A 12,391-nucleotide genomic window follows, 5' to 3' on the forward strand; every position below is an offset into this window, starting at 1 on the left:
AGACTGTTGCTCAGTTGACTTCCTAATGATTTAAATCTTCTAATTTTTACCAAATGTTTTACAGTGTCAGCTTACGATGGCAGCCTAGGCTGGCTGGGAGCATGAGTGTAAGTGTGAGCATTCTGTGTGCATGTGCTTGATGTGCTTGTGTATGTTTTGTGTGTATGTGTGTTGTATGTCATGTGTGTATTTGTGTGCTGTGCATGCATGGTGTGAGTGCTATGGATGTGTGTTTGTGTGGTGTGTGTGTTTATGTGGTATATGTTACGTGTATATGTGTGATGTGGTAGGTAGTGTGATGTGTTTGTGTATGTGTGTTTTTATGTATATTTTATTTGTGTGTTTGTGTGGTATGTGTATTTGTGTGTTTATACATAATATGTGGTATGTGTATATATTTGTGTGTTGTGTGTCGTGTGTATGTTTCATGCAAGTGTGTGTTGTGTGTTAGGTGATGTGTGTGTTGCGTATTTGTGTGTATGTGTGTCGTGTGGTAGGTGGTTTTATATGTTGTGTGTTCATGTATGTGTGTAATGTGTTTGTGTGATATATTTGTGTGTTGTGTGTATTTGTGTATGTTGTATGTTTCATGTATATATGTGTTTGCGTAATATGTGCATTTGTGCTATGTGTTAGATGATGTATGTGTTGTACGTTTGTGTGTGGTGTGTCGTGTGTTTTATGTGTGTGTTTGTGTGACATGTGTATTCGTGTTGTGTGTTAGATGATGTGTGCTGTGCATTTGTGTGTGGTGTGTGTTGTGGGTCGTGTGGATGTGTGTTGCATGGCAGGTGGTGTGTGTGGTGTGTGTGTGTTTTCTGCATGTGTGCATTGTGTGGTGCATATGCACTGTGTGTATGTGTGTATCGTCCAGCTCTGCTAATTCCAGCATGAGATTGACAAACGACAAAGGCTTTTCACAGGCAGGTGGGCCCCGCTCACGTCGCTCTCTCTTCCTGCCACGTGTGTGTTCACCTCTCTTCTCCTCAGGTCATAGGGGGCTACGCGCCATTCCTGTTCCACATCGGCTTGTTGGACGAGAAGCAGAGAAAGTACTTCCAGAAGCAGTGCGACGTGTGCGTGAAATACATCCAGGAGGAGAAGTGGTCTCAAGCCTTTGAAGTGAGTTCTGGGCCGCGCTGCCCTGGAGCAGCGCGCTCCGGCTGAGAGGGGCCTGGCCCTCTGCTGTGAGGGGGGTGATCTGAGGCGCCGGCCCCCAGCCGGAGGCTGGACCGGTGGGCTCCGAAGGAAGAAAACAGCCTGGGTTTCTGTGACTTGACTTTGGCAATATGTTAAGCCTGAGATCACCTTGGGGTGTTGATCTAACTGTGTCTTTCATTAACTGTTTTGATTTCTTTCAACACTGTGTAGGCCCTCAGGGCAGCCCTACCATAAGGAAATCAGAAGCAGGTGGATGCACATGCGTCCGTATGTGCTCCGAACCCTTCCGAGGGTAATATCCTCACACGGGGCTCCAGCTGGAGAGGTGGCTGCAGTGTAAGAAGTGGCACATGTTCCTATGTCAGGAACAAAGAGTATGAGGGGTGGTCTTTTGAAACTTTTGTGAAGAGCCTTTGGCATTTGGAAATATCATCAAGTCGCTCTCCTGAAATTGAATTTAAAGATGGAATAATAGGGTTACATTCGTCACCCTTTTGGGGGGTTGTTGAAAATATAAGCCTGGACTAAATATTAGGATACAAGGGGGTTGGTTGTTTGTTTACCAATGCAGACAAGATCAGGTGCAAACAATCTTCCTTGGGGGGGTTTTGCCTCCTTGCCACAGAGCTGGCATGTTTGACACACGAGTAAATGAGGCAGAGGCTGAATTTGGAGCCTTTATCTTCTTGTTATTGGAGGCACAGCCTGTCACAGTTCACCTGACAGCATTGAAGGCCAAGGCCTGATATTAATAATCTTTTAGGTGCCGTAGGTCAGCTGGCCCAGCTCAAAACAGGGGACATACCAACTTATGGAGAAGGTGGGGTGACAAAGTTGTGCTCCATTTTACAAATAGGGTGCCAGGGCCCTGCCCGAAATCCCCCAGGGCAGTGGCTGCCCTTGCTATGAATTCTGACAGCAGCAAGCGGTCACAGGGGACCACTCACCCCCGCCCATGAGTGGGGGAGCTCAGGAAGTCCCAAGCCAGCCCGCTCCCCTTTTGGTGTCAGGACATCTGTTGTGGCTGCAGAGTGTGGAGTCAGAATTTCTTGTGCAATTGTGAATGCAAAGGAAAGACGAAGGAGCTTGTTTTCTCAGGGAAAGGTCGGGTCATTCTTCAACTTGCAATCCCAGTATTTTCAAGACTGGCTTCAGGCTGTCTGCTGTGGTAGGCAGAATGGATGTAAAGGACTGAATTTTTAGGAGTTCCCATTGTGGCGCAGCAGAAATGAACCCGACTAGGAACCATGAGGTTTTCGGTTCGATCCCTGGCCTCTCTCAGTGGCTTAAGGATCCAGTGTTGCCATGAGCTGTGGTGTGTGTTGCAGACACGGCTCGGATTCCATGTTGCTCTGACTGTGGGGTAGACCAGCAGATGTAGCTCTAATTCGACCCCTAGCCTAGAAACTTCCATATGCTGCAGGTGCAGCCCTAAAAAGACAAAAACAAAAACAGGAAAGGATTCAATTTTTAGAATTTAGAATTAATATGGATGTTCCCATCGTGGCTTAGTGGAAATGAATCTGACTAGCATCCATGAGGACACAGGTTCGATCCCTGGCCTCACTCAGTGGGTTAAGGATCTGGTGTTGACATGAGCTGTGGTGTAGATCACAGACATGGCTCGGATCTGGCGTTGCTATGGCTGTGGTGTAGGCCAGCAGCTACAGCTCCAATTGGACCCCTAGCCTGGGAACCTCCATATGCCACAGGTGTGCCCCTAAAAAGAGCAAAAAAAAAAATAATATGAAATGTTGCATTGCATGAGACCCATCTGAAAGTGAGACAATTAATTGATGTGTTTTTGAAGACGCATACAGGGATTAACCAATGTCAAGAGCAAGAACTTTTTTTTTTTTTCTTTCTATTTAGGGCTGTACCCGCAGCATGTGGAGGTTTCCAGGCTAGGCGTCTAATCGGAGCTATAGCCGCCAGCCTGCGCCACAGCTCACAGCAACATCAGATCCAAGCCACATCTTTGACCTATAGCACAGCTCACGGCAATGCCAAATCCTTAACCCACTGAGCGAGGCCAGGCATCAAACCCGAAAACTCATGGTTCTTAGTTGGATTCGTTTCCACTGCACCACAACAGGAACTCTCAAGAGCAAGAACATTTGATATATCGACTCAAAGGGATATAGAAACCAGAAAGATGTCTGTGCTGTGTGTGATCCAGCAGCCTAAGCACCCACAGGATTTGTGAAAAGTTCAGATAATTTGTGTATTCAGAGATAAGGCGAAGATGGTCAGTGAGGTTAAATAGAGCCTCTCCCAAACCAGATTTGCCAGAAAACAGAGAAAAGAACACCCCCTTGCCTACCCCCCCGACCCTGCCAAAAAAAAAAAAAAAAAAAAGCGAGGGTATACCATGTCTCTGTGACCATGGGTCCAAAATCTTGAGTGGTAAATTAAAACACTGCTGCTTTTTCAAGGGAAATAGATAGAATGATACTTGGGAAAGTAAGCCAGAGTCGGAAAATGTGTCTCAACTCATGCAATAGGAGACTCCCAAGAAATCACGAAACCCAAGAGAATACAAATGTCAAAGTCTGAAGCCTAAATAATAAAGCCTTTTCGATGTTCCAGTCGCTTAAAATGATTTCGTTAATCAAAGAGCAGTAACTCACAGCTGGAGGGACATTTAGACCGTCTTCTCTCCCGACTCGCAGATACACAACTGACATTCACTGGTTAGGATGCTGAGACCCAGAGCGGTGCAATCCATTGCCAAAAGCCACATCATAGATGGTGGCAGGCCTGGGGCTAGAATTATTCCCACCCTGGTATTGCTCCAGTGGTCCTTTTTAGGTGTTCTATAAAAACCTCCGAACGAACATCTTAGCGATTCTGCAAGCTGCACTGTGGCCGACCCCGGTCCTGTTCTGTCTCTCTTCCTGTGGACAGGGTTCGGCATCAGAGCTCTCTTTGTGAAACAAGGTTTGACCAAAAACTGGCTTCCCCAGGTCTCGCCTACCCACCTTTCTGTTTGACGACGTGTGATTTGCCAGCTTGAATAACAGTCCCGCAACCCTATTGTCCTCCACCACATTGATCCTACTTCCTCTTCTGATGCCCCAGCCCGCAAGTCTTAATTTCTCTAATCACCCAATTTAAACCCAAGGTCATTCTTCCCCCCTCTTCTCAACCTATGCCCTCTTCGCACTTCCTCCAACAATTTGGGCCCAACCGCAGCCCTGGCTACATGCACCTCTCTGCCCCTGCCTCCTGCCTCCATGCAGCTTCACATGATCAGGGAAAAGCACACAGCCATGCTGACGGCTCCCATCCTCAGCTCGTGACCGGGTGTTTGTTTAAGTCCAAAGGTAACTCCCACCCGTTTCCAAGCCCCTGCATGTATATCCACGTCCTCTGATCCATGATCGGGCTATGGTAACCCTTCCCCACCGGGCTGACTCCCACGGTCGGAGCCTTGGAGCTCACTGTTTCTCCTCTGCCAGGAAGGTTATTCCCTAGATGTCTGCATGGCTGCTTCCTCCCTTCCAACAGGTCTTGACTCAAATGCCGCTTTCTAAGTGAGACCTCTGTTTCTTCCGTCCTGGGGTGTCCCCTGTACCTGGGCACACACGCATGCCCATTGGCACACGTGGCACTTCCCACTCCTCTTCTCCTTGCTAGTTTTCTCCGTAGCCCTTCATCACTCTCTCATCCACTGCACATTTTACCTCCTAAGGCTTGTCTGTTGTCCTCTCTAGAACGGAAGTTCTGTGAGGGAGCCCTTTTGTTCTGCCTGGTTCACTGCTGTGTCTCCCATGCTAGGACAGTGTCTTCAGCACAGAGATGTGGGTAAATGGTTGTTGAATGAAACACGGCAGGAATGAAGCAGTAATTGAATAAATGAAAAGACAAATGCCTAGATATTTTTACCCACCCTGATCTTGTCCTTCTTTCTTTCTCCCCTCTCTTCCAACCTAGTTACTGGATAAACTACTAGATGGTGGCTTAACAAGAGAGCCTTCTTACTTCCAGAATGTTACAGGATGTCCTAATTACTACAACCTTTTACAGTGCACGGTAATGACATTTTAAAAGAAAACCATAATAGTGTTTGCTTAAAACTGTTGGCAAAACCAACCTTCCTCTGATTTGGGAAATATTATAGCTAACTTTACACTAGACAAACATGTCCAAACTGTATTGCATTATTTGCTCTACTAATCTATAGGATTTTTTTTTTACCTAGCCCATGTTGTATACATTATAATCTGACCATTGAGAATGTGTGATATTCCAGATAACTCAAAAAAAAAAAAAGAAAGAAAAAAACCCTTTGATTAACAGTTTCCCCCCCAGGAGAGCTTGTTATACAGAAGTTCTTTTGTGGAGGACAGAGGCCAGGATTGAAGTTCTGGGTATCAGGTCCCAGAGCTCCAATCCTATAGTGAGGTTTTTGAAAATGCCCACATTATTTGTTCTATACTTAAGACAGTTTGGATAACCCAACCTGCCAAACCTTTATGAAAATATTTGCTTTGTCGTGCTTTTAACTTAAGATGTTTCATGCAGTTAGCATGGCCCTCATTTCAAGCCCTCTTGGGATATTTCTCAAAGTATCCGAGTAGTTTCTTTCATAAGAGTAGGCCACAGTTGATGTCTTTAATGTAGAATTAATCAAATCAGACAAAGGGAGCCAGAGTGGGGATTTAGATTTTTGTAATCTTGTGTCTAGCATATATGACAGTGTGTTCTGTTTATAAAATTGCCTCATTTATGAACTATTTTGTTTTGTTTTGTATTTTGTATGAACTATTTCATAAATGAAATATAAAACTAGTTTCAGTGGAATTTGCCAACCCTGTGGTTTTGAATTTAGATTCTACCAGGAGAAACACATGCTAGACAAGAAAGAAAATCTGTGATTACATTTTTTTCTTTACAAAGTAATGTGTTCATAGTTAGCAAAAATTTTTGATGATTCACAAAATTGTTGATGTCCAACTTTTTTTAAATCCTTTTGTAACGTTTTAAAACCGGTTACTCCTTTTTCTGTTCTTTTAGGATATTTTCTTTTATGCGGTATTTTTTAAAAGTAAGACTCATGGACAACTTTTCTTTTGTCTTATGTCCTTCATAAAGTATCATTTGTTTTTACACTTAATATATTTCCCCCCTTAAATTATGGTCATCTCCTTATTCTGCATGTGTGGTTTTAATAAACAGAAAAGAAATCCTCAGCTTTCAATCCACCACATCACCTCCCTGGCCCCTTGTGGTCCATTTTACCTTCCTTTCCAAGAGCCTCCAGCCAGGAGCAAATTGATTTTGATAATCTCACCTCTTCATTTTCCTTATCTTTGCCTTGAATGGGGTTTTTAATTGGAGTCAGAGATCGCAAAAGATTTGTTCTTACAAAAAGGAAACTCCAGCACTTGCAAATTGGACATGGGCTCTGAGAGTATCAGATCGTCCAGATTTGTTTAGTAAAGTTTAAATTTCCCCCAAACCCCCAGGTTAAAATGTTCAGGGTGGAGACCAGTTAATAGTCCTGTCACATCTTGTTCACTGTGATGTGTGTTATGAGAAATTTGAAGCTTTCCCAGCATGCTGTTCCCACCACCCAGTCCAGTTCCCTAATATCTTTTTAATGCCCCCCTTTTGCCAGGAACCTGAGGACCAGAGCTACTATGGGAAATTTTTGTCCCTCCCACAAGTGAGACAAGCCATCCATGTGGGAAACCGGACTTTTAGTGATGGATCCAAAGTTGAAAAGTACTTGCGAGAAGATACAGTCAAGTCTGTGAAACCGTGGTTGACTGAAATCATGAATAATTATAAGGTAAGAGAGTTACTTCTGTTACTATCTATTTTAGGAACTTTTCAGATGACCCAGAGCAGAGATGACTTCTTCCACTTGGGATTTGACTTGCCATTTTTTACCTTTACGGTATCTTATAAATATAAATAGGAGTTCCCATCGTGGCGCAGTGGTTAACGAATCCGACTAGGAACCATGAGGTTGCGGGTTCGGTCCGTGCCCTTGTTAAGTGGGTTAACGATCCGGCGTTGCCGTGAGCTGTGGTGTAGGTTGCAGACGCGGCTCGGATCCCGCGTTGCTGTGGCTCTGGCGTAGGCCGGTGGCTACGGCTCCGATTCGACCCCTAGCCTGGGAACCTCCACATGCCGCGGGAGCGGCCCAAGAAATAGCAACAACAACAAAAAAAAGACAAAAAAAAATATATACGTATATATATATATATACACATATATATATATACACATATATATATATATATATATACATATATATAAAACAACCACTGCATTGTTTGATTTCTTTGAATTAAAGGCTTTGATTTTTTTCTTTTCCCATCTGATTCAATCACTTTCCCCTGATAGTTCCTGAAAATGAAATTCTCTTTGGCCCGTGCCAGCTCTCATCATTTCTTGAGAAAAGAGGGAGAGCAGAGCTGAGAAGACGACTGGCCTTGTGTAGGCCAATTGTCCCTTATTGTTTGCTTTATGATATTAATGCCAATGAAGTCAGCGATAAATGAGATCAAATGGTTATTCCCAAAATGCTTTTGGCCTGATGATTGCATCCATTCATGTCACTCAGCTGCAGGGTCTTCAGTGTCTGCTTTAAGCCAAACTTTATCCTGGGTTGTCACACTGAAGGGATGAATGAGTCAGGGTCCCTGTTTCGAGGTGTGTAAAGTCAAGCACTGTGGTAGCTGTTTGCGATGTGATTTGCTTCTGGAGATACTAGAGGTTCAGGCAAAGGAGCTGTGGACCCTAGAACTGTCCCTTTGAGGGAAGGACCCCAAGCAGGGGACAGAAGGAGAGGCATCCTGCAGACCAAAAAGTGGCTGCTGCTAAAACAGACTGCATATTCGTGTCTACAGCTGCCATAGCCCACAGGGCAGTGATCCTGGGCATTTCTTTCCCACGCCTCCTCCTCAGTCCTCCAGGACTGCTGGCCTTTGTCCTAGGCACGGTCAGGAGGAGCGTGCTAATGACAGAGGAGGTCACCACCCAAGGGGACCCACTTTCTCTCTGTTTCCTGGCAGAGGCAAGAGTAAAGTTTGGGGTGAAGAAAAAAACAGGGCAGCCAGTAACCAACACGTGAGTTAGACAAAGGCAGTCTCTCCTCAAGACAGTTTATGTCTATCTGTCCGGAAATTGTCTTAAAATACTGCTTCTATTTGAACCAGACTCCCTGCTGCCATTTTCTGACATAGGAACACACACTTCTATGATGTCTATGGTGGAAATAGTGTCCCTTGGGGTTGTTCAGTGTGCAACCTACAGCACTGTCCAGGGAGTCATTGGCCAAATGCACCCTTACTAGATTGTGTTTCAGCATATGCCTGACCTAGAAGGCCCATTTTCTGGTCCTGCTTCTAGTACGCAAGAGTTTGTGCCCAGGCATAAAATCTTTATTCATAGAGTCTAAAGTCAATGGCATGCAGAGGGTACAAACCCATTATAAATCTTCAGAACTTGATGAAATACTTTCTAGGAAAGAAAGAGTCTAACTAGATTAGGTCAGAATTTCAGCCATCCCTGTGTTTGGTTCTGTCAGGGAAATGTAGTGGCTTATCCCCTCCTGCCTGGAGCCCTCTCTGAGCACCTTTCTTACGTACTGCTGGTCCTTCTGTCTCAGCTCTCAGACCACACTGTCTGTTCCTCTGTGGTCATGCTTAGCGCTTAGCACACTGTACTGCCATTATGGGCTGCCCATTGTAGCCCCAGCCTCAAGTAGATGTCAGTAACCCATGAATGAATGAATGAATGAAAAATCATTCTACCCATTAGTGCTATATCTAATAAAAATATATCTAATCAACTTGTTCATAATCTATTAGTTATTTATTACCCACACACTTATTAAACCAAAAAGAGCTTAGCACTTGTGTTTTCAAAGCATAAACAGTGGGCATAAATATAGCATTAAGGAATGCAAGATGGTGTTTCTGAATGGAAAGCAGATAAGTTCCAGTGTACATATTTTTGCATGTGCCCGTGGAAGATACATTTTCTTACTGTATAAATTTGACTGGAATGCGATTCCCTTCTCAGCCAAGTGAGGATAGCGTGAGATATGCAGCTCACCTGATGTAAATGCTCCGGTTATTGGCTGATTGCCATGCAGTGTCCACTTGCTTGATAAAGGAGAATATGTTGATTAAAGATGGTCCTGCCTTTTGATATTTAAACATTTCTGCCCCAGTTTCCCGTGTATCCTAAAGATACTCATGTTAATCCCAATGAAATCAGAATATTTTCTCAACTTTGAAACTCTGAATCAATTGTCTGAAAAAGAGAATAGATTAGTGGTGCAGATGAACCACATTTCCATAAAGAAGGAGAACAAAGCCACTCTGAGTGTAGATCAGAAAGTAGCTGCTGCTAAAACTGACTGTATATTCATGGCTACAGCTGGCATAGCCCACAGGGCAGTGATTATCTTTGGCTTGTTTGCTAATGGTGGTGAACCTCAGTGTGTATGCGGTACAGTCAGAACAACCTAGGTTGGCTTAAAACATCAGTAGCCTCAAGATTATATTTATGTAAGCCTCAGTGCTAATTTGTCAAAGAAAATTGTGCACATGTTTCTATTCATAGGAACATGGAAGTCCTTTTCTAGTACTGGATTGATGTTAGCCAATGTAGAGTGTCTGATGAGCAAGGAAGACCTTCAGTCAGTTTCTGGGAAGCACATTAGTTTCTTCATAGACTGCATGAACACATAATCCTTTTCTTGTTATGACCTATAGGGGGCGTGTCCTCAAAGTCATTCTCTTTTCAGTAATTTCAGATGTTTGGGTGGTAAATTGAAATGTCATATCATATCAGCAGTTTCCAAAATAACTAGAATGAGAAATAATCTGTTGGGATATTGGAATCCTTCATGATTAAGTCAGGTCAGGTGAAATATTATCAGGATTTCTAGGAGGTACCTAGGTCATAAAAATGAGTCTTCAAGTTAGGCATTTTGGTTTGAGTTCTGGTTCCACTGTTCACTGCCTGTGTTCCTCGGGAGGAGGATGCTAAAGTCCTCTTTGCTTCAGCTTCCTCGTCTGGGAAATGGAAATAATAATAGTACTTACAGGTGAGTTCTTGGGAACACATGAGTTAGACAAAAGGCAGTCTCTCCTCAAGATACTCTATTTCTGTCCAGAAATTGTCCTAATATACTGCTTGTGTTTGAACCAGACAAACACAAATTGAAGGAATTTTTTTTCAGTAGACCTAACTGCAAGAAATGTTAAAGTTCTTCTTCATAAAGAAGGAAAATGTTACAGATCAGAAACTCAGCTCTACATAAAGAAAGTAAGAGTATTACAGAGTAAGTGGAAGTGGCATGCTTGTCTATGTAGAAAATCTAAAAGAATCAACCAAAAAAAAAAAAAACCCTGGAACTAAGTGATTATAGCAAAGTTGAAGGATACAGGTTTATATACAAAAACCAATCACTTTTCAATACATCAGCAATGAATAAGTGAAATTTGAAATTAAAAACCCAAAAGCATTTACATTAGCACCCCCAAAATTGAAATACTTAGGTGTAAATCTAAGAAAATGTGTATAAACCCATATGCAGAAAATGACACTGTTCTGATGAGTGAAATCAAAGAACTAAACACATGGAGAGATAGTCCATGTTCATGGATAGGAAGGCAGTGTTATCACGATGACAGTTCTTTCCAACTTGATCTTTACATTCAATGCAATCTCAACCAAAATCTCAGTAAGTTATTTTCTGGACATTGACAAACTAATTCTAAAGTTTATATGGAGAGGCAAAGACAGAATAGCCAACTCAGTATTGAAGGAGAACAACAAAGCCAGAAAAATGACACTACTTGACTTGGAAAACTACAGTAATCAAGACAGTACAGTATTGGCTAGAGAATAGACAAGTAGATCAATGGAAGAGAATAGAGAGCTCAGAAATAGACCTGCATTAATATAGTCAACTGATCATTGACAAAAGTGCAAAGACAATACAATGAGCAAAGAGAAGCTTTTCAACAAATGGTGCTGTATGAAAAAAAAAAAAAAAGAAAGAAACCCAAATCTAGACATAGACCTTACACCCATCACAAAAAAAATTAACTCAAAATGGATCATAGACCTACACGTAAAACAAACTAGAAAATTCTTAGAAGGTAACTTCAGGAGAAAACCTAGATAACCTAGGGTATGATAATGACTTTAGGTACAATGATGTCTTATAACCCATATTCTCTGACCACATACAATTAATTTAGAAATCAACAGTAATAATATACATAAGGGAGTTCCTGTTGTGACACAGTGGAAACAAATCTGACTAGTATCCAGGAGGATTCAGGTTTGATCCCTGGCCTTGCTCAGTGGGTCAGGGATCTGGCATTGCAGTGAGCTGTGGTGTAGGTCACAGACACGGCTTGGAATCCACGTGGCTGTGGTGTAGGCCAGCAGCTACAGATCCTATTCAACCCCTAGCCTGGGAACCTCCAAATGTGCGGGTGTGGCCCTAAAAAACAAGTGAAAAAAAACCCCATTAAAATCAAAATAAAAATGTAGTTCTATATAGCACATAGATCAGAAAATTATGGTCAGAAAAGGAGGAAAACTTCATATACAGCAGTGATTTAAAAAAATAATACAGGAACACTAGAATGAAAACTTAGGTCAACAAATTCTAAACACATGAAAAGGGAGAAATTCTTGAAAAATGTAATTTACAAAAACTGAGTAAAGAAGAAAAGTAAAACTTAATGGTCCTGAACTGTTGAGTAAATTGAGTCATTGGTCAAAAATTATACCAACCACACACATACATGTTAAAAAAACCCCACATACCGTATACATGTAAGTTCCACCAAACTGTCAAGAAATAAAAATTTTAGTTAACTTCTACTGAGAGTAAGATAAAATATTCTTCAAATCATTCTAAGGAATTATATCATCCTATTACCAAAAACAAGTAAGGAAGGAAAAGGAAAACTATAGAAAAATCTCACTTATAAGCATATATGCACAAAGCATAAACCAAATAGTATAACAGCCTAATCCACCAGTGAATAAAAAAGATAAGGCCAGGCTGATCTCATGAACGCAAGGACATTTTTGCACTAGGAGTTCTATCGTATAATTCACCATGCTAAAACATTAAACGAGAAAAAATTTCTTTATCTTAATTGATGCAAAAAAAGTGGATTTGATAAAATTAAAGTCCATTTAGGATAAAATTTTTAGCAAACTAGGAGTAGAATCTGTA

General features: G+C 42.2%; 1 protein-coding gene across 6 annotated transcripts in view; it reads left to right on the top strand.

Annotated features, from left to right (window-relative positions):
• Positions 1-12,391, top strand: part of CPVL (carboxypeptidase vitellogenic like) — a 129,386-nt gene that overhangs the window by 64,226 nt on the left and 52,769 nt on the right. For all 6 annotated transcript variants that reach the window (XM_047763734.1, XM_047763730.1, XM_047763733.1 and 3 more), the window contains 3 exons: positions 991-1,122; positions 5,098-5,196; positions 6,785-6,958. In XM_047763734.1, the coding sequence (XP_047619690.1) occupies positions 991-1,122; positions 5,098-5,196; positions 6,785-6,958 (405 nt within the window). The remainder of the gene's footprint in view (positions 1-990; positions 1,123-5,097; positions 5,197-6,784; positions 6,959-12,391) is intronic.

The sequence above is a fragment of the Phacochoerus africanus genome, chromosome 16, assembly GCF_016906955.1.
Source record: "Phacochoerus africanus isolate WHEZ1 chromosome 16, ROS_Pafr_v1, whole genome shotgun sequence".
Taxonomy (NCBI): Eukaryota; Metazoa; Chordata; class Mammalia; order Artiodactyla; family Suidae; genus Phacochoerus; species Phacochoerus africanus.